The sequence below is a fragment of the Enhydra lutris genome, unplaced genomic scaffold, assembly GCF_002288905.1.
Source record: "Enhydra lutris kenyoni isolate GAN:26980312 unplaced genomic scaffold, ASM228890v2 scaffoldscaffold16, whole genome shotgun sequence".
Lineage (NCBI taxonomy): Eukaryota > Metazoa > Chordata > Mammalia > Carnivora > Mustelidae > Enhydra > Enhydra lutris.
Genome location: NW_019154100.1, coordinates 17,608,451 through 17,631,993, shown reverse-complemented (window position 1 = coordinate 17,631,993; position 23,543 = coordinate 17,608,451). Strand labels below are relative to the sequence as shown.

The 23,543-nt window shown below is 35.6% G+C and overlaps 1 protein-coding gene across 1 annotated transcript in view; it reads left to right on the top strand.

The window, feature by feature from the left end:
- Positions 1-23,543, top strand: part of LOC111147336 (isoprenoid synthase domain containing) — a 323,058-nt gene that overhangs the window by 107,749 nt on the left and 191,766 nt on the right. Inside the window, exon 5 of the mRNA XM_022503328.1 lies at positions 2,848-2,893. Within this exon, the coding sequence (XP_022359036.1) occupies positions 2,848-2,893 (46 nt within the window). The remainder of the gene's footprint in view (positions 1-2,847; positions 2,894-23,543) is intronic.

Below are 23,543 nucleotides of genomic sequence, written 5' to 3'. Positions count from 1 at the left end.
ATGCTTGCCAGCCATGCTTCGCTTTCCCTTGCTTCTAGACACAGCACCGTATTCCCTGCCTCTATTGTCACTGTGACTCTAAGTGAATCCGACGATTGAAGGCTTTCTTCTGTCACTAAAGGGTTGATTTTTTCCTTTTTTTTGAGTAACTAATTTTCATAATGCATTGTGCAAGGTCCAAGGAAAACTACAGATCATACTGACAGAAGGAAATCAACTTCAAAACTGATTTAATAAACTTTTGAAAATTAAAAAAATAAGGAAAGGGCAACCCATATTACTGTAAAAGTTTGACAGAAAAAGTGGCAACTTCTCAGTTCAGAATTGCAACATTTTCCAGTACGGTTCCCTTTGAAGAGCATTAACTGTTTCAATTAGGAAAAAAAATAAAGCTATTTTTAAACATTGTACTTCACCAGCTTGTGAGAAACATTTTATACTTCATTTTTGTTAAATCCGTGTTTGGTGAGAGGTGGAGTTGAAGTATTAAATAAGGCTCTATGTAGAAGATATTAGTAAACAATAAAAAGACTTTAATATATGTATAGTAGGTATCCACAGCCTACAAGAAAAAGTAGACAAAAGAAAATTTAGGATGTTTTCCTATTTATACAGTTAATGATTTAGTAATAGTGGAGAAAGGATCTTTAGGTGACATAAGTATATATCTTAAGTAAGATTGATTGCAATGCAAAACTGTTAAGTCTTGCAGGAATACTAGAAAAGGAAGTTTAGGATTTGAGACCAATTTTTCTTTAACTTAAAAAAATTCATCATTAAGATATCTTTGAAAAAAAAAAGTAGAAGGAACTTTCACAGTTCCTCCATATTGTGATTTTGAATGCAGTTTTATTCCTCAGAGCAGAAGGAACACAAAATGAATAATGGTAATTAGGCCTCTTCCTATTTCAGTTCTGAGTTTACCTTATACAGAAGAAAATTATTAAAGAAAAACACTGTTTTCTTATTTGAATTACAAATACTGAAGCCTGGTTTCAGTGATCTAGTTAACTTTGGGTTTTTGAGAAAACAGAAGGAAAACTTAACCTGATAGAATTTTTATAAGATAATTTTTCTACCAAAATATTGTTTCCACAGATTAAGGAATTTTGTTTATTCTTTTCATTGTTCTATCCTCAAAACTTAGAACAGGACCTAGAACAGAGTAGTTATTTGATAAATTTGGTTGAATGAATGAATGAGATCAGTATATTGTTTAATTGGGTGAAATACACAGCATGGACCTTTAAATGTCTGTTTTCTATTTTCTATCCAGATACTGGAATTACATTGTGGATCAGTAACTATAGTACCAGTTTTGGTTCGCATGTGCTTGTTTTGCCAATAATATAACAAAGTCATATGTGACTTCAATAGACTAACTGAAGGCTACAGCGGTTTTCTACCTAACTATCTTGTTAAAAATTTTTAGAGTGCAGGGAGGGGAGGGGAAGAGGGAGAGAGAGAGAGTCAGTCTCAAGCAGACTCTGTGCTGAGGGCAGAGCCCGATGGGGGTATTGGGGTGTGGGGGGCGACTTGATGTTATGATTCTGGTATGAGGACCTTAGCTGAAACCAAGAGTCAGACGCTTAACTGACTGGGCCACCTAGGTGCCCCAGTTTTCTATCTATGTTACATGTTAGCTGTTACTTGAATTGTGGACTGTAGGGTAATGTTTTCCACCAGGATTTATCGGCCAGGATAAAGGCATAGCAGAGGAATCTAGTTTGGGTAGAAGTGCCCTGAGCAACCTGAACCAAACAAAGTTTTTGTACGAGACTAGTTACGAGATAATCTGAAGGGAAAAAGAGTACATGAATTATAGGCACAGAAATGTACTCACTTGGTAAGTACTTTCCAAAATGGGTTTTTAGACCACTTACATCATAGTGTAGTATCTTCTAGGTTTTCCAGTTCTGACGTAAGAACTAATACTGCATTGCCAAAAACCTGACATATTCTGTGCTTGAGCTCATGGGATATGTTCTGGGAAATCTCTGTCCTAGGACTACGGCAGGTTACAGTTAGAAGGAGGATGTATGATCTTCACGAAAGATAATGATTGCTCGTATGTACATGAATGCACACTTTAGTCTCTGTCAGATCCACGTATTAATAAAAAACATGAAAGATGAACCTTATCTACATAAAGATACCTACCTCCTTCAATTCAGAATGAAGTCCCTCTTGATATGAATTAATCTTTGAGGATTATCTCATTTCAACTAAAAATGTGATTTAGTGGGGCACCTGGGTGGCTCAGTGGATTAAAGCCTCTGCCTTCAGCTCGGGTCATGAACGCAGGGTCCTGGGATCGAGCCCCGCATCGGGCTCTCTGCTCAGCGGGGAGCCTGCTTCCTCCTCTCTCCTTTCTCTCTGCCTGCCTCTCTGCCTACTTGTGATCTCTGTCAAATAAATAAATAAAATCTTTAAAAAACAAAAACAAACAAAAAAAAACCAAAAAAATGTGATTTAGTGATTTTTGTTACACATACTTTTTCTTCCTTCCTTACAATATACACTTTGACTATTAAACAGTAATAACCAGTAGTGCTAGTACTCTTACTTAAACACTGCCACATTATCTTTGAAATAATACTTATATTAATAAGATTTTGGTAACCACTGCCACATAATATCTCAATTTAAAGATCCAAAAACCAATATTCAGCAATTTGCAGAAATTGAATGTATTTTTCTGAACTTGCTAATATTATAGTTTAGAAATTGTCAGTACTATGTGTTTATAGTTTCTCCAAAATAAATCATTTCCTTTGGGGCATAATTTTATTGCTCTCACATTCCTTCCTGCTCTGTTAAGTCTAATGAGGTTTGTTTGTCCTCTAGGTGACCTACAAACGAGATCTGTATGCAGCTGAATCGATTATTAAGGGTATGTTTGGCCTTGTGACTGTCAGTTCCTGTGTTTCAAAAATGTAAGCTGGTTCAGAATTTCTCATGACATTTTAAATCCCAGAATTCTCAGAAGTATAAATGCCTGTAGGCCACAGAGGTCTGTGATTTGTTTTTTTGGAAAATAATTATATTTTATGTTTCCTGCTTGTGAAATATCACTTAGTTATGTCATGTTGGTTTTAATTTTTATAAAGGAAATACTTAATTTATGAAAAGTATGGGACATTGACACTATTAGAAATAAAAAATGATTTTAATAAATTTAAGATACTTATTTTTACTAAGAGGCCAGGTTGTCCCCTTCCCCCGCCTTCCCATAATACCACCCTATCAATATGTGATGTAGCATCTTTCATATGAAAGTATTTTTTCGGGGCGCCTGGGTGGCTCAGTGGGTTAAAGCCTCTGCCTTCGGCTCAGGTCATGATCCCAGGGTCCTGGGATCGAGCCCATATCGGGCTCTCTGCTCAGCAGGGAACCTGCTTTCCTCTCTCTCTGCCTGCCTCTCTGCCTACTTGTGATCTCTGTCTGTCGAATAAATAAAATCTTAAAAAAAAAAAATATTTTTCCCCCCAAAGACAGAAATAAGACTAGATGATATGTTAAATTCCTTTTCAATCTTGACAATGACTGCAGTTTTGTTTTGCAATTTGGATACTGCATATGTAATAACCCCTCAATCCATCTCTAGGCCTCACAGCAACACAGAGGTAGTTTATATAATAATCAACAAGTATTTGTTGTTGTGCTTAACACTGTACGGGGAATGTAATGATGATGCACAGGGGACATTGATTCTCTACCTTTGCAGCCTCTGTCTTTTCAGTCAGGGTTTCTGAACCCCAATACCCTTGGTATGTTAGTCCAGGTAATTCTTCGTTGCGGAGACTGTTTCATCCATTGTAGGTTATCGAGCAGCGTGCCTGGCCTGTATTCACCAGATGCCAGAAGTGCTCTTTCCTCCCTCCTTCCCTCTGTTCTCCCTGATGTGACATCAGAAATGTGTCCTGACAGAAACACTGTTAAAATCTGTGGTCCTGGCACAAATGACAGCGTCAATCCTGAAGCAGGTGTGGGGGCTTCACAATCTGATACTGATACCCTCAAAATAGATGAAGGATAGATCTGTGTGCTCAGGTTTTGACTGAGAGGTGAACTTGGCATTCAGACTTGGAAGCTGGAAAAATTGCTGAGTCTGAACTCTGAGTGCATCAATTTGTTAAGTAGGTTTTCCCCCAGATTTTGAATAATCAATTGGCTTCATATTTTCAGGGCTGAAATCTTTATGCTGCTCATGACATTGTATATTTGTGGCCTATCCTCAAGGTTTTTGTCCTTCAAGAATATTGTATTGCAAACCATTAATGTACCATAATTTATACGTCCGTGTATCTGTGTATGTAAACAGATCATCCAAGGCTATAAATCAAAATGTTGACATGTATTTACACATCAGCCAGGCATTGTATAAACATGACTGTGGAGAGGCTGGCTAAAACTATGAGGTGGTTGGTTACGTTCTCAGGAGAAGCAAATAGAAAATGTGTCTGGTTTCCACATATAGTCATACCTTTGTTACCTAAGTACAATGGACTTGACCTACTTTGTGAGTTGTTGGTCAGTGCCCCTACTGAGAATTATGCACATGATATTTGCCTACAGTTTATCAGAGCAGGCTTTTTAGAACGTAAAAACTACACTTTAAGTGTACTTAAAATGACTGTAGTTTTAGAAATTGTATACAGAGAGAAACTGTTTTTCTTCTGTAACTTGTTTCAGTGTGCTGTTTTTAAGTATTTAAAAAGTGTTCTTTTATTCTTGGGGAAAGTAATCTGACTGAATATGAATGACTGATCAATCATCTCCAAAAATTTCCTCATGCTCTAGGGTTTGCATATCTAATAACTTTCCAGGAGATTGTGATGTTGCTCATATACTTGGAGGGCCACTCCTCTGGTACCTTCCCACTCTCACTGTGGGTCTCTGGATCAGCAGCATGGTGATGACCTGAGAATCTGAATGCAGGATGTTTGGCCCCAGCATATAAAGTCAGAATATGCATATTCTGATATGCATATTATCAGTTATCAGAGTTAGAGCAAAAACTCTGGCTGAGTAGTTTGCATGATAAATTTTGGAAACATTCCTCTAGGCTGCTCTTCAGTCTTTCACAGATCATTTCTTTTTAGATAATATTTTTATTGCATTTAGAGCTCTAACTGTGCTTTATCAGCTCCAAATGCTTGTTTGCTTACCTGGGATTGCTACCTCCCTCTGTGATTTGCACTAACGCTATCTCAGATGGGAGAATCAACACTAGGCATAGCCAATGAACACCCTTGGATTTTTTAAAAATAAAATTGCAAAATAAAATATATATAGTAGATTGTCTGAGCTAGGTATTCACCACTTTGCCTGTTCCTACTAAATGTTCAAAGTATTTTTCTAGGCACTACTATAACACAGTATTTATTGGGTGCTTACTTCGTGTCAGAATTGTTTGAAGCATGTTATATGTATCAGCTCATGCTTCTTCAAGTACTTAATGATGTAGGTCATGCCACCATGTCCGTATGATAGGATAATCGGGGGTTCTAAGCAATTACTGCTTTATGAAGGATAGAAAATACATTCTTAACTCCAAGTTTCTGTCTTTGGTAGTTTATCTCTTTTTGTAGCTATTACTTCTTTTTTTCCTTAAGCAGAGATTTTTCAGATTACCTTCTCTGAAATCTTTGAACTATGTATGTTTTGAAATTTGGAATATTTATATTTTCAGAAGTTAATGCAGTACATAACATGTTAAGTCACATCAATAGTTGGATTAAGGACCATGCAACATAAGAAAACTATAATGCATGAACGTTTACATTCAGGACAGGAATAAAGACTATAGAGCCTCTAGCCCAAGTTCAAGTCTGATTTTACCACCAAATTTATATATGAAAATATTAAATTTTTTATTTAAAGACAGTTCTTGGATTTTAGCATTGCTCATAACTCAGTATAAGCCTCTTTTAGACTGATTCAGTGAAGGTGAGAGGATATCTTTTTTTTTTCTTTTGTTTTCTGTAGTGTTTAACACTGGGTTTAATTGAATGTAGTATATTGTAGGGTACAGCTAACATTTTTTTCCCTTAGACTCGAAAAAAATTTAAATTACGGGGATAGGTGGCTCTTTTCTCCCGCCACACCTCTTGACCTGCTCCTAAGAGATGCAAATTGTGACTCAGTGTATCTGTCACTATTATTATATATCTATTTTTCCTCAAATATGATATAAATTAGGTGTAAATACTTTTGTCAAAGTTCAAAACCAGGATTTGGAGCACATGGCTTTCATGCCAGCTGTTTTAAATAGGTTACCATCATCTTTTTACTATAATGTTGTAACAGATGTAATACTACTCCCATTTTGAAACTGGGTAAACTGGTTTAGATGCATTATTTTTCTCTTGATCATACAGTGAGAGCAAGATGCACAATTTAGGCCCAGGTCTGTTTTGTCTTTAAGCCTGACCTCGCTCTAGGGCATGGCCGCTTGGCACCTCTGAGTCATAAGCTGCTCAAGCTGGCTGCTGTGCTGGATACTAGATTGGTTAGTGCTGTTTTGGTCAGTACAGCCAATGGCTTGTAGAATTCAGCCTACCAGCTCTGATTCTGTTGCCTTACAACTCTCTGTACAGCTGGCCCGATGAGGAGTGAGCACACGGTTGTGACTGGACGTATTTTCTTACACTGCTATGCTAAGCACACGGTATAATCTTCTAGAGCATGTGAGAAAAACATAATACTGACATAGCAGATTTCCAGACATGACTGAAGATCAGTAAAAATTAAAACTCAAAATCATAGATTCAGAATGACTGGTTGGTTGAGTTTTCTTCTTTATTAATTTTGGTAGTTGAAGGCTTATGCGGCCATAGCAGTCTTCCTTTTCCAGGATGAAGCTTTTTTTAATCCGGTGATCTGAGTGGTTAGTATTCTGTAAGTGGTCCTTCCTGAGCTGCTCTTCACTTGAATGCCAATTATTTGTGGGTCAACAAATTACATTCTCATGAAAGTATTTTCTCATTTAGATATTTTAAGGCTCTACAAAGCATTTCCTTGATAAATGTCATGTCTTGCAGGTGCATTTTGTTCTCCCAAATTTACTTGTCACTGGAACAACATGTATGTGTTGATGAATCTTAGCATTTGTTTAAGTCCATATCTTTTGTTCGGTATGAGAATTTTGATGTAACTAACTTTAGGCAGGCTTTTGACTAAAATCTCCAAATTGTGGTATCCAGCAAGTGTCAAAATCTACCTTCTATTTTTGTGTTTGTAGATAAGTCTTATTTTGAAGCTTAAATTATTTTAGTATATTTATATGGATTTCCATCTATAGTGAAGTATTTGATAATAGGAAATGTGTATATAAGGTAGTCATATTCATACAGTTGTCTGTATTGGAAAAGGTACAGTTAATCATAAATTTACTATGAGGTAAAACAAAGCATTTTTTTAAAAAGTTTTTATTTAAATTCCATTTAACTTACTGTGTAGTATTAGTTTCAGGTGTACAATAGAGTGATTCAACATTTCCATATATTATCTGGTGCTCATCACAAGTGTGCTGCTTAATTCCCATCTCCTATTTCACCCATTCCTTTATCCAGCTCCCCTCTGGTAACCACAGTTCTCTATAATTGAAAGCCTGTTTCTTGGTTTGTCTGCCTTTTTCTGCCTTCGTTCATTTGTTTTGGTTCTTGAATTCCACATATGAGTGAAATCATATGGTATTTGTCTTTCTCTGTCTTATTTCAAGAGTATTATACTCTCTAGCTCTATCTATGCTCTGCAAATGGCAAGATTTCATTCTTTTTTTATGGCTGAATAACATTCTATTGTATATATACCACATCTCTATGTATTCATCAATGGATGGACACTTGGGCTTTTTCCATAGTTTGGCTATTGTAGATAATGCTGCTGTAAACATAAGTATGCATATATCTTTTTGGATTAATGTTTTTGGACTCTTTGTGTAAATACCCAGTAGTACCATTGCTGAATCATAGGGTAGTTCAATTTTTAACTTTGGAAGAATCTCCATAACTGTTCTCCAGAGTGGCTGCACCAGTTTGCATTCCCACCAACAGGGCAAGGGGGGACGGTCTCTTTTTTCCATATCCTTGCTGACACTTGTTGTTTCTTGTGTTCTTGATTTTAGCCGTTCTGACAGATGTGAGGCAATAACTTATTGTGACTTTGATTTGCATCTCCCTCATGATGAGTGGTATTGAGCACTTTTTCATGTGTCTGTTCTCTGGCCATCTAGATGTCTTCCTTGGAGAACTGTATGTTCATATCTTTTGCCCATTTTTTAATTGGTTTATATATTTGTGGGTGTTTAATAATTTCTTAATATATTTTGCCTACTAACTCTTGATCAGATATGTCATTTGCAAATACCTTCTTCCATTCCATAGATTGACTTTTAGTTTGGTAGATTGTTTTTTTCGCTGTGTAGAAGTTTTTTATCTTGATGAAGTCCCAGTAGTTTATATTTGCTTTTGTTTCCCCCCCCTCAGGAGAATATGCCCAGAAAAATGTTGCGACAGCTAATGTCAGAGGTTAGTGCCTGTGTCCTATTCTAGGATTTTTATGGTTTCAGATCTCACATTTATGTCTATGATCCATTTTGAATTTATTTTTGTGTATGGTGTAAGAAAGTGGTCCAGTTTCATTCTTTTGCATGTTGCTGTCCAGTTTTCCCCAACATGATTTTTTGAAGAGACTGTCTTTTCCTCATTGAATAAGTCTTTTCTACTTTGCCGAAGATTAATTGACCATGTACTCATGGGTTTATTTCTAGGTGTTCTGTTCTGTTGATGTGTGTGTCTCTTTTTTGTGCCACTACCATACTGCTTTGATGACTACAACTTTGTCATACAACCTAAGGTTTGGAATTGTGATCTTTGCTTTTCTTTTTCAAGATTCCTTTGGCTATTTGGGGGTCTTTTGTGGTTCCATACACGTTTTAGGATTGTTTGTTCCAGCTCTGCAAAAATTGCTGTTGGTATTTTGATCGGGATTGCATTAAATATGTAGATGGCTGTGGATAATGTAGACATTTTAATAGTATTTGCTCTTCCAACCCATTAACATGGAATGTCATTCCACTTGTTTGTGTCATCTTGAATTACTTTTATCAGTGTTTATAGAGTACAGGTCTTTGACCTCTTTGGTTAGGTTTATTCCTAGGTGTCTTACTGTTTTGGGTAGAATTATAAATTGGATTTAAAAAAATTTCTCTTCTGCTTCATTATTGGTGTATAGAAATGCAGCAGAGTTTTGTACATGGATTTTGTATCCTGCAACTTTACTGAATTCATTTATTAGTTCTAGCAGTTTTTTGGTTGTTTTGGGGTTTATAGTACTATGTCGTCTGCAAATTGTGAGTATTTTACTTCTTCCTTACCAATTTGGATTCCTTTTATTTCTTTTTGTTGTCTGATTTTTGTTAGGACTTTCACTACTTTGTTGAATAAAAACAGTGTGAGTGGACATCCTTGTCTTATTCCCCATGTTAGGAGAAAAGCTCAGTTTTTTACCATTAAGGATGATATTGGCTGTGGATTTTTCATAAATGGCTTTATTATGTTGAGTTATGTTTCCTCTAAGCATTTTTTTAGGGTTTTTATCATAAGTGATGTTGTAGTTTGTCAAATGCTTTTTCTGAATCTTTTTGAAATAATCATAAAGTTCTTATCCTTTCTTCTACCGATGTGATGTATTACACTGATTTGTGAATATTTAACCACCTTTGCAACACAGTAGTAAATACCACTTATTCATGGTGAATTATATTTTTAATGTATTGCTGAATTCTTTGCTAGCATTTTGTTGAGGATTTTTGTTTCTATGTTCATCAAGGATATTGGCCCATAGTTCTTTTTTTAGTGGTTTCTTTATCTGTATTGGTATCAAGATAATGCTGGCCTCATGGAATTGAATTAGGATCTTTTCTATTTGAATAGTTTGAGAAGAATAGGTATTAAATCTTCTCTAAATATTTAGTAGAATTTGCCTGTGAAGCCATCTGGTCCTGGACTTCTGTTTTTTGGGAGTTTTTTTTCGATACTGACTGAATTTCTTTGCTGGTTTTTAGTCTGTTCAAATTTTCTGTCTTCCTTTTCAGTTCTGGTAGTTTTAAGTTTCTAGGAATTTATCTATTTCTTTCTGGTTGTCTAATTTGTTGGCATATAGATTTTCATAATCTGTTATAATTGTTCATATTTCTGTGGTGGTAATTTTCTGCTCATTTGTGGTATTATTTGAGTATTTTTTTTTTCTAGATAAGCCTGGCTAGAGTATTATCGATTGATTTTGTTGAAGAAATATTTCTTGGTTTTATTGATCTTTTTTTGTTGTTTGTTTTTGTTTTTTTTTAGTTTCTGTATCATTAATTTTTGCTCTGAACTTTATTATTTCCTTCCTTCTGTGGGTTTTAGATTTTGTTTGTTCTTCTTTTCCTAGCTTCTCTAGATGGAAAGTTAAGCTTTTTGAGATTGTTCTTGCTTCTTGAGGTGGGCCTGTATTGCTATATACTTCTGTCTTAGAACTGTTTCTGCTGCATCCCCAAGGTTTTGGAGCATTGTGTTTTCATTTTCATTTGTTGCCATATACTTTTTAATTTCTTCTTTTATTTCCTGATTGAACCATTCATTGCTTAGTAGCATACTATTTAACCTCCATGTATTAGTAGCTTTTCCAGATTTTTTCTTGTGGTTAACTTCTAGTTTCCTAGTATTGTGGTCAGAAAATATGAATGGTTTGACTTCAAGCTTCTTGAATTTGTTGAGACTTGTTTTGTGGCCCAATATGTGATCTATTCTGGACAATGTTCCAGGAGCACTTCAGTGTGTATTTTCCTGTTTCAGGATGCAGTGTTCTGAATATATCTTTTAGATCCATCTGTTCCATTGTGTCATTCAAAGCCATTGTTTCCTTGTTGATTTTCTGTTTGGATGATCAATGGGGTCAAGTCCCTTACAACTACTGAATTATTGACTAGTTCCTTTATGTTTGTTTTTAACTCTTATTGTTTGGGTGCTCCTAGGTTGGGTGCCTGAATATTTACAACTGTGTTGTACTCTTGTTGGGCTATCTCCTTTATTATTAGACGGTGTCCTTCTGTCTCTTGTTAAAGCCTTTGTTTTAAAGTCTATTCTGTCTGATACAGTGTTGTTACTCTGGCTTTCTTTTGACATCCATTTGTGTGATCGTTCTCCATCCCTCACTTTCAATCTGCAGGTGTCTTTAGGTCCAAAATGAGTCTCTTGTAGGCAGCATATACATGGGTCTTGTTTTTTTAATCCATTCCATTACTCTTCTTTTGATTGGAGCATTTAGTCCATTTACATTCAAAGTAATTATTGATAGACATGTATTCATTTCTGATTACTGATTATGGTTGTTCCTGAAGATTTTATCTGATCCTTTCTTGCTTTCTTTCATGTTATGTTGATTTTCTTTAATAATCTATTTGGATTTCTTTCTCTTGATATATGGTTACCATTAAATTTGTATACAACCTCTCCTGCATATAGCAGTCTATGTTAAGTTGATGGTTGCTTAAGTTTGAACCCATTCTTTACTCCTTTCCTCCTGTTTTAAGTACATGTTGTCATGTTTTCCACTCTTTTATTTTGTGAGTTTCTTGACTGAGTTTTTTTTTTACAGAAATACTCATTTTTACTGTTTTGTGTTTCCTACCTTCATACTGTCACTTCTGGTCTCTCCTTTTCCTTCAAGGAATTCCCTTTAATATTTGTTATAGCATGGTATAGTGCTCATGAACTCATTTAGTTGTGGTTTGTCTGGGAAACTCTTTATTTCTTTTTCTATTGTGAATGATAGCCTTGCTGGATAGAGTGTTCTTGGGTGCATATTTTTCACATTTAGCACTTTGACTCTATCATGCCACTCCCTTCTGGCTTGGGAAGTTTCTGCTGAAAAATTCCCTGGTAGCCTTATGGCTTTTCCCTTCTATGTTACTGTTTTTTGTCTTGCTGCTTTAAAATTTTTTCTTTATATTTTGCCAAATTAATTGCATAATGTCTTGCTGTGGATCTGCTTTGTTGATTTTGTTGGGATTATCTGTACGTCCTGCATCTGGATATCTATTACCTTCCCCAGATGAAGGTTTCAGCTATTTATTCAAATATTTTTTTTTTTTGCCCCCATTTTCTTTTTCTTCTTGGACTCTTGTAATATGGATATTACTACATTTAAGGGAGTCACTGTGTTCCCTAAGTCTATTCTCATGTTACATAGTTCTTTTCACTCTATTTTGTTCAGCTTGATTAGTTTCCATTACTCTGTCTTCTAGTTCATTAATTTGTTCCTTTCATGTATTGAGTCCTTTATCTCTGCTATATAATTCCTTATCTCTTTGTTAAGGGTCTCACTTATGTTTTCCATTCTTTTTCTCAAGTCTAGTGAGAATCCGTATGGTCCTTGCTTTAAATACTCTATCCAGTGTGTGACATACTTGTTTCACTTAGATTCTGGCTATGGCCTTATCTTATTTCATTTGGGATAAATTTTTCTGTCTTCTCATCTTGTCTAAGTCTCTATGCCTATTTCTTTGTTTTAGGAAAATCAGCTACAACTCATATTCTTGAGGATAATGGTGTTAGGAAGAAGAGGTCCTGTAGTGCCCTTCTGTGCAGTGCTTCCTGTTCCCTACAGCCTGGTGTTTCTACGAGTGTCTCCAATGTGTGCTATGTGCACTCAGTTGTTTTGTCCTGTCTGCTTTATCCTTCAGGCCAGTTTTCTGCAAAGGCTTTACGTCTGCTGTGGGCAGGGTTTGGTTCCGGAACTGTGGCTTTTTCTAAGTAGGCGTGCTCTGCTCTGCTTGTGATGAGAACTGTTGTCACCAGTACTGGAACCTTGCAAGGTTCTGCAAAGTTCCTGAGGGATTAGGCTGGCCTTCAGGGGGCAGGGCCCACTGTGCTGGGATTGAGGCAAGTGAGACTGGAAAGGGTAGTTCTACTGGAGTCCAGGGGCGTTACGGCTTGGTGTAAGCAAGTGAGGTATAGGTGCTGTGCTAGTTCCTGTAGGTGGCCCTGTGCTTATGCTGAGGAATGGGAGAGGGAGATGGTGCCTGCCAGGAGGGGTCTGTTCCTGGAGGGATGGGAGAGGGAGATGGTGCCTGCCAGGAGGGGTCTGTCACTGAACGCTGCCTCTCTGGGAAGTGCTCTGAGATGAGCACCTTACTTCTCCACTGTGTGCCCAGGTTCTCTTCAGATTGCTATTTCTAAGCTGTCTGTCTATGGATTGTTGGTTTTGCCTTCTCCCTAAGAGCAGCTCAGTGCCCTCAGGGCTCTATCCCAGCCACACTGGGTGACCTTTAAAACTCCAGTCTTTAAGCTCTACTGGTTGCCAGAAGTCATGAAATTGGTCCCCTCTTGCTTTCCAAACCAATTGCTATGGAGATTCAAAACAGCATTTTACTACTACTTTTCCTGAAGTGAAGAGTTGGTTCTGGTCATTGTTCTTTATTATTTAACCCTTATAGGCTTCTGTAAGTGAAATTTAAAGCAGACTTTTCTAGAGAGTAGTGTGATTAATAATCTCAACAAGACACTGAAATTACAGGATAAGTTTATAAATAGCTACTTAACAAAGAGGTATTATACTTTGGACACACAGCTGGTTGAGTCCCCCCACCCCCCAGCTTGCTCAGATGTACCCAAACCATTAAAGTACTAACAGATGCCAGCAGTAACGTATTTTATCTAGATTTACATATGACATACAGTCCCAACCAAAACTTAATTTAACATGCTGACAGATCTTATCTTGGCAAAAGGAGCAGTATTTTTAAGTTTTCATAGTACCCCCATGGAATTTTAAAATAAGAGATTGCATTTATTTTCTACCATCATCCTTCAACTAATCTTTTAATATATTTAATTTTGTGGCTAAAAGCTGTTTAAAAAAATTGTTTTATTCTTTCTGGATTATAATTGTACAAACCCAAGAAAGCTTGTGCTATAAAAAAAAGCCTCATGATGCCTCTTGTCATATGATGGTTTATGTAAACATGGGAAAATAGTGAAAACAGAAAATACTTTAATTTTTCAGTGACTTTAGTTAATAGTAGTTAAAAATAGTTAATATTCACATAAAAAATGTTTCCCATTTGTTAAATTTATGGATTTGATTTCTCAAATACAACATCTTTTGATTCAGAAACTTAGAATATTTTCTGAAAATAGTTTTTTTCAACATCACTGATAAAAAAGCAATTCTTTTATTATTAAGCATTTTTGAACAGGTAAATTATGAATCCCCATATGGCTGCCTTTGTTTGTTTGTAGGCAAGCATTTGAATCATTTTGTGCTTATACATTGAAAGTAGCTAATATACTTGTAAATTGGCTCTGACTGAAAGAAATAAAATAAAATCACATGTGAATAAAATAGATTCAGTGTTAATGAGAACTAGGAAGACTCATGAGAACTAGGAAGACTTTGTGATATTATGTGTTTTATGCATATGAAGAAACTAATGCCTTATTATTTTTGTGATTCATATTTACACTTAATATCATGGTAGTTTAAGTGCAATATATTTTTAATCTTCTTAATCAAATTGAAAGAATGAGAAACTTTAAATCAGGCTTTCTCCATCTGTAACTGGACAGTGTTCTGCATCTGTGGTATGTCTTCATCAGGTTTTTCTTGTTAAATATCCAGTGATGGCACCATTTATGTCATTAACCATGCTTTTTGAACAATGCATTGTGACAGCTAAGATTTATGTAGAAACTATAATTTTTGATGTATCTGGCTTTTGACTGTGATTCTTTATTTTCCACATTTTCACATTAATACCATAACTTCTTTGTACATAAGTTTTTGTTCTTCACTGTCTTGAAAGTAATACTGTGAGTGTATCTTACGTGAATCTGTAAGAACATTTGCGTCAAGCTTTAATTAGTTAGAACAGGAAGGTTGCAATATAATTTAATAGCAGTGTGGTTTCCTTGGAATCTTACTGTAAAAAAATGTAAATTAGAAAGTTAAATATTTGGGTGAAGATTAGAGAAAGTAGAGTGCACTTTAGTTTTATAATTTCTTTTATTTGTCACTAGTGAGATGTTAATTAAAACATAGGGAAGTTAATTTGTCATATTCAAAAACTTCTAAGGTCACAGTGAGTTACTAAGCAACTAGCTAAATAAGACTTGATAAGACGAAAGCCAGCCAATTATACTTGACTCTGACGGAGGTAGAATTTAAAACAACAAAAACTCCAAACAAGATGTTTATGCTTAAAGAACAATACTTTGTAAATATACTGGTGAGTCATTAGACTTTAAAAATTGTATTTCCTTTACATTTCTTTTAACTCAGAATATATACTTTGGAAAACAATATATATATTGCATCATTTACTTGGAAAATAGTAGTATGTTGCATGTAAAAACATGTTCAAGAGACAAGATGTCACGTTAATGCTCCTTACTTGTAGTTGTAAGGTAGGAAACTTAATCCTGATTTCAGTGACTCATTTAAAAATGTGGTGAAGATCTGATCTAACAAATCTTGAAAAAAAAAAAAAATCTCCCTGTGTATCATTACCATTGCCCTTCATTTGAAACATGTATAATCAACAGTAGAGACAACTTCTCTGAAGACCATTTTAACCTTTTAAAGTGGGTATGTGTGGTATCTTTTGCAAGTCTCTCTGTATCATCCCTGTTGTCCACTTGTCCTGTAGACATGGCTTGTTGGCTTTTTTCCTTTATTGGCCATATGCTCCCTCCCTCTCTATTCTAAAAGTTTCCTCTTTTAAGATGTTTAGGGAAACCTGAGGCCTTTTCCTATCTATTAAAATGAGACATGGACCTCAGAGCTCAGCAGTTGTGATTCTGTTTAATACTATTTTACAGTCCTTGCTGTGAGAGAGAAAATATACTCAGATTGGCTGTTGACTGAAGGAATTAAACAGGTGAATGGCAGATGACTGTCATTTTGAATGGTTTAGGACTGGAAACATCTTTTGGATGTAAATAATGTTGAATTTTATACAGTTGTTTATTTATCTAAGAATACTAAAATTTTGGCTTAAGTGGTCAGTGTAGTGAATAATGAGTGTTGATGAAGTCGTGGTGTTAGATCTAAGAAAACAATGCTGACCTGGATTTTTTTGGCCACTTGGTGGTGGAACTAACTGGTATTTAGATTTGCCTCTACTCGGTGATGTTTGAAACCTTTTTGTAAAACACACCATCCAGACCACACTTGAGCTATTACTGATTATTATTATTTTTTAATAGATTTTATTTATTAGAGGGCTGGGGGAGGAGCAGAGAGAGAGAGGGAGAGGGACAAGCAGACTCTGCACTGAGCGCAGAGCTCGACGTGGTGCTTGATCCTAGGACCCTGAGATCATGACCTGAGTGGAAACTCATGACTGAGCCATCCAGGTGTGCTGAGTCCTTACTGATTATTCATTGTAGGCATATTTCTAGATATTCCTTGGTCCTCTTAGTGTGTCTCTCAGTCTTTCATGTGGTACAGAGAAGGGTGCACATGTTAGAAAACTTTAATATTACTGTTTTTCTGAAATTCAATGGGAAGATTCCAAATTTACATGTATTTTCTAATAGTTGGAGGAGACCCGTATAGTTCATGAATACTAACAGGTCCAATGTTCAAGGACAATAAGAGGAACCTTAAAAGAGGAATATATTACATTATTACTTTTTTTTCAAGATTTTTATTTATTTATTTGTCAGAAAGAGAGAGGGAGAAAGCACACAAGCAAGCAGAGAGGCAGGCGGAGGCGGAGAGAGAGGCAGGCTCCCTGGTGAGCAAGGAGCCTGATGCGGGGCTCAATCCCAGGACCCTGGGATCATGATCTGAGCCAAAGGCAGTGGCTTAACCCACTGAGCCACCCAGGCGTCCCCTACATTATTTTTTTAAAGATTTTATTTATGTATTTGCCAGAGAGAAAGAGCACAAGTAGGGTAAGGGATGGAGGGAGAGGGAGAAGCAGGCTCCTCACTGAGCAGGGAGCCCTATGTGGGACTCGATCCCAGGACCTGAGCTGAAAGCAGACACTTAAGTGACTAAGCCACGCAGGCATCCCACATTATTAGTTTGACCTTATTCATAAACTTAAAAACCTTTATATGATATCTCCTACTTCCTATAAAGGACTTTAGAATAATACTGGAATTAAGTATCTTTGACATATTGTAAATGAATATATTTTGCCAGACCACATACCCATGAGTATATTATATACTAGTTTTTAGACTCATTTATAAACTTAAAAATTTATACATGATAGCTCCTGTTTCATATAGAAGACTTTAGAATAACACTAGAATTAAACATTTTTTGACAACATGTTGTACGTGAAAATATTTTGCTAAATCATGTATCCTAACAAAAGGTGGTTAAGTTTTAGATTACAAAGCATATTAAGCCAGGGGATTAAAAGCCCTGGAGAAATTCCATTGTACTTATGACTTCAGTGAAGCTTGAGAGAATTTCAGGAGTTTGTCAGATGAAGCTGGTGATCTATTGAAAACATGGACATTCTGGCTATCATCCTAGGAGTCCTTTCCTGCACTCTCCAGGGTAGATGGTTGGAGTACCGATAATGTTTCTGCCTCTCTGCCACTATCAACTCTGTGAAGAGCAAAGAAATTAACAGAGGCAGAGGACCATTTTCTGTTGGAAGGAAGAACTTCCATGTCTTTTCTCACTTTAATTTGGAACCAGTAGTACGTAGTTGTACCATTGGAAAGTCTAGCACAAAATGACAACTGACCTTGTGAGAAGTTGTCCCCTATTTTATATATCTTCATGTGTTTCAGTAAATGTTTAATTGGTTTTGAGATTTGGGAATGTTGTCTCTCCAGTGCATTGTGAACCACTGAGGCAGCTGACTTCTAAGTAAAAGCATCTGAATTAGGGTTCTGTTGGAGAATATTCTTAAGTTGTTAATAACTATGCAAATGAGACTGTGGGTTTGATTTTTTTTTTAAAGATTTTATTTATTTATTTGACAGAGAAAGATCACAAGTAGGCAGAGAGGCAGGCAGAGAGAGAGAGAAGCAGACTCCCCCACGAGCAAAGAGCCTGATGCGGGGCTCAATCCCAGGACCCTGGGATCATGACCTGAGCCCAAGGCAGAGGCTTTAACCCACTGAGCCACCCAGGTGCCCAACAATGGAAAATTTTAGATTGAGTATTGGAAAATACTCCATATGCTAATATATACAATGCTAGTTGGTTCTTTCTCAAGAAAGAAGAGGTTACATTTTGAGTGATTCCATGTGTGATAATCTGAAAGAGACTGAACTATAGAAACAACAAAAATCAGAGTTTGCCCACCTTGCAGCAAGGGTGAATACAGAAATGACATGAGGGATTGAACAGCTTGGTATGCTGATGTGGTGGTTACACAAATTCATAATGTGTTAAATTTAGGGAAATGACACAGAGGTAATTGTAATGCATACCCATGCAGAGAAAGTTAGAGATCAGTATATCTTCATTTGGCCCTGAAGGGTAGCATTTCTAAGATGCTATTTAAATTACAGGAATGTTACACAGCGGAAACATGGGGCTTTTAATTAATGAAATAAAGTAGGCATTGGAAGTTTGTCAGGTACTTAATTAAAAGCAATGAAGAAAAGATTATATTTTCCCCTACTATAATGTCATTTTTTATTAAAACCTCTTAGGCCTTAGCATTTGGAAGAGAAGGATTTGCTAGAAACTGCAGAGAATCTTGTTTATTCCATGAATATATGAGACTACCATTTGACATGTGTGGCTTCAGTTAAAAAAGTGGGAAAACTCCTGAATTAGGAAATTACTTATTTTGCTTATAGGTTCTATCAGCATGTGAAATGTTTGAGGTTTTCATTCTAGACCAGATTGCCTGGTTTGAATCTTGACTATTCAGTTTGTTAGCCGAATATAATCCCAGGCAAATCATTTAAATCTTTACCTGTAAGGAGCACATGATAATTCTGCCTGCATCGTAAGATTTTGGTTAGAATGTACGTTTATTATAATATTTTACATAATATTTGTGAATTACCCAGTGAGAAATCATCCAGTGTTTGGCTGAGTTACTCTGGGGCTCAATTTTTCTTCCTGAAAGGGTGCTAATATCATTTATTTATTAGTAACAGCACTTTTATGAACTAGAATTTAAAGGACTCTGTGGTAAGTTGAATTTGTAATGCTTAGCACTCTGTGAATAAAAATAATGTTCTTGTTATCGATACTTTTAGCTTTTTACTTAATTTACTATTTTTTAAAATTATTCTTATTTTATTATTATTATTTTTTTTAAGTAGACTCCACACCCACCAGGGGACTTGAACACAGCACCCTGCATCAAAGGTCAGATGCTCTACTGACTGAGCCAGCTAGGCACCCATAGCTTTCCTCTTAATTTAAATGTTTAAAAGTTTACCCATTGTTTTTAACAGTTTGTTAGGTATCCTTATGTGATATACTGAAGACCTTTATCTTGTCCCTTGATCTTATAGAAAGATACTTCCTGAATGAATAAAACTATAGATGAAAGGACTGATGTGTTTACATAAATATTTTTCTACTTCTGTTTTTTAAAACGTTTTGCTGTCAAACCACAGATAACAGAAATCCAAGCCAGATCTGTAGCTTAAAGACTAATGTGCTTATCTGTGTAATATCACACAGATCACGAATAAAACTTTGCCACTCATACCAGAGGCTTTTTCTTTAATTTTATCCAGTTAAAACCTGTTCCCTCCTCAAAAGTAGTAGCTATCAAGATTTTACAGCAATTTTCTTACTTCTTCTGAGCTTTATCACTCAGATTTACATTTCTAGACACTATGGTTTTGGGGTGTGTATGTGTGTCTGTGTGTGTGTGTGTTTAAAAGACCTGGTAAGTCTCACTTATTCTACGGGTTCCCCATCCTTTTATTCCTTTTATTTTGCTTACGCTTTGCCTCTTGCTGAACCCAACCCTTTGATCTGTAGATTTTTGTCCTATTTTGAATTTTGAGGAGTATATTCTTGCATGGTTCAATTACGCTTTTTTGTTTTTTTTTTTGGTCTTCTACAAAGTGACAGCTGGTTCTAGAAGCTTAATCAGATTTAGTTTCATCTCTTTAGTAAGACTAGAGGTGGTATGAGTTTTTAATTAGGAGATACCAAATGTCTAGCTATCTTTTATTTTCTGATGATAGCAGCCATTGATATTCATTGCCTAGATTTGTTATACATAGTGGGTGTGGGCAAAATCATGACATTTTAATATGGTTAATTTATTTTCATACATTAGTGGAGGTACTTTCACAAACACTTCTCATCTACAGTTTACCTACAGAGGGTACAGCTTACATAGAAAGATAAATATTCATTTTCCTTTCTCAGTATTCAGATGAATCAGTTCATTCTGTCATCCTCCAAACCAAGTACTTTTTTTTGTACGTGTGTTTATGTAAAGATGAAATGCTTCATAAATTTGTACTGATACTTCCAGTTCAATATTGTATTTTACTTCCACCCCAGTGAGAATTCTGGTTCTCAAAGATAGAGGAATTAATAGAATATTTTATGATCATTCAGATATTTTATGCAGCAGTGTACCCTCTAGGTCTCAAAGTATAGATACCATCAACCAAGACTATTTTTGAAAAGATATAAATAATTTTTTTTACATATTCCATTCAATCCTATTGCATTTTCTTGTTTATACTGTATATTTTCAGATTTACAGCCAATTGTATACTGTATTCAGTTTTAGACCTTATTTAGTCATAGTTATGAAAGAATGATGTCCCTCAGTCATTCTATATATATTTCTCTAGTCTTTGGTTGTCTGAGGACTTAAGCTCTAGAACATTCCTCAAACAATACTAACAGGAAAATAATCTACTTCATTCAAGTTGATAACTGTGTGCTTTATACTTGAAAGTCAATTTTGCTGAATATAAAATCTTGGCTCATAATTTTTTCCAGTGAATAACTTAACAATCTTCCTTTGTTTTTATTGAATAAATTCTGATTATTTTATTACCTCCATTATCTTTATTCTTTTGTTTAGGTGACCAAAGGAATGATTTTTTGTTTTTTTTTTTAAGTCTAGTAACTTTACTAGAAAATGTCTTTGTATTGGTTTTTATTGGTAAATATTTGGAGATATTTATATGTGATATGCTTGTGAGTGTTTGTTTAAATAAAAATTTCAGTATTCTCTTGTTCATGGGTTCCTATTATGTTTATGTTGGACCATCTTTACCCAAGTTCAGTATTTGTCACTTTATAGTGAATCTTTATTTCTTCTTTTTTTAATTTAAAAATATTCTTTGTTTTTCCCTTTTTATCTTAAATTATCTTTTTTTAATCTGTATCATATTCTGTATAGTCCTCATTTTGAAAATAGTCTTTTATTTTAAATTCTTTCCTGATTGCTGCCACTTAATTTACAAGCTTTTGAAATTCTAAGTTACATAGTTCTTTAATATTTGATTTCATTGCCTTAATGTTTTTTGGCTTGTAAAAGAATACATAGCAATTTTATTTTTTTTTAATTTTTTTTTAAAGATTTTATTTATTTATTTGACAGAGATCACAAGTAGGCAGAGAGGCAGGCAGAGAGAGAGAGGTGGAGGCAGGCTCCCTGCGGAGCAGAGAGCCCAATGCGGGGCTCGATCCCAGGACACTGGGATCATGACCTGAGCTGAAGGCAGAGGCTTAACCCACTGAGCCACCCAGGCACCCCTACATTGCAATTTTAAACGGTTTGCTAGGCATACCTTTTTGGCATATGTTTATTATTTTTAGAAGTGGTTTTCTGCTCTTTATTTCTTTATAAAAGTGATATGTAGGGATTGACTTGTATAATTTTTCATTACTAATTTGTATTTGCCTTTTTACAAATACACCAGTCATATTGGCTTAGGGACCACTCTAATTGTCCTTATTTTAATCTCATTTCACCTCTTAAAGTCCCTGTCTCTAAATATAGTTATATTCTGAGGATACTGAGGATTAGAAATCCCACAGTGACTTTGGTAGGGAACAAAATTCAGCCTGTAACAATATGTCTTAGTCATCATCCTAACACAGAGCCTGGAAATTATTAAGTTTTCAATGCCTTCTTGTTAGTGCCCTATGTTAAAACCTTGGGTGTGGGGGGTGGTGCTGGGTATTGGAAGATTAAAAGTTAACAAGTAAATTTTAGTTTACTGAGTTTAGGAGTTAGTGATTTTGTGGGAGAGGAAAACTAATAATTGATAAGATACAAATTAAAAATTTTAATAAAAATTAAAAGTGCAGAATGATGTGAAAGGGAAAAATTACCCTTTAGGATAGTAATTTCATATAGATTTGAGTTTGAAAGCTAGAAATTTACAATTACATGGCTCTCTGACTTTGGGCGGCTTATTAGCTTTATAGACTCAATCTATAAAATGGGGAGAATAAATCCTGCTTCTTATGATGACAAAAAGAAAAAAATGTATAAAAGTCTCTTTTATACATTGTAATGTAGTAAAAAGTAAAGACAATATTAAAACTACTTAGTATGGCATAAGTACATAATAAGCAGAATAAATGCACTGATACCAAAATGATTGCTGCCTAGAAGGATTCTCATGACTCTGTTGCTGTGTACCATATGAATATCAGTTTTGTTAATAGGCTAATTAGAGCCAAGATACATGCACATTTCTATTTCTGAAACTCAGCACTAAAGGGTCTCTCTTTCAGAACACTGAGATTCAGTAACACAGTGATTCATACCTGGATATGAGGAGAATCCTGACTGTGTGCTGACATATGTTTCAGAGAGAGATCTTTATGTATCAGAATTGTGGGTTTGGAGATGTGGGGGATACTGTAATTTAAAAAAAAAAATCTCCCTGGTTTGTTATCTTCCTATTCTTTCTTTCCCTCCTGCTGCTCCCTACGCCCCCAACCAAAAAACATCTAAAACACTAACCTGTGTTCTTAAAGCAGATGATGCTTCAGGAGGACCTTTTTGGAGAATTAGACAATGACATTAATGGTATTGCAGGTAGGGGATGTGTACATTAGTCCAAAGATCAAGGTATATCTAGGTGGTATGATCTGGCTGAAGAGTAAGGTATGTTGCCCAAGGCGTGGGTGTTCATTTATTGCCTCTTATAGAAAAAAGGAGGTGGGAATTTTGTGATGAAGACTTGGAAATAGTTTTCTGTTGAAGTATGCTTAGGATTATTTGCCAATGTGTTTGTCAGGGTTCTCCAATGAAATAGAACAAACGGGATACACAAACGCACAACACATACATGAATTGGCTCATGTGACTGTAAATTATGTTGACAAGTTCAAAATCTACAAAGCCAGTGTCACAGTTCAAGCTATAAGGCTGGCAGGCTGCTGTAGAACCAGGAAAAGCCAGTATTTTGGTTCTAAGATGATTAAGCAGGAAGTTCCTCTCTTACACCTGGCAGGCGAAATCTTTGTTCTATTCAGATCTTCAACTAATTGGATGAGGCCCATCCACATTAGGGAGGGCAATCAGCTTTACTTACTTTACCAGTTTAAATGTAAACCAT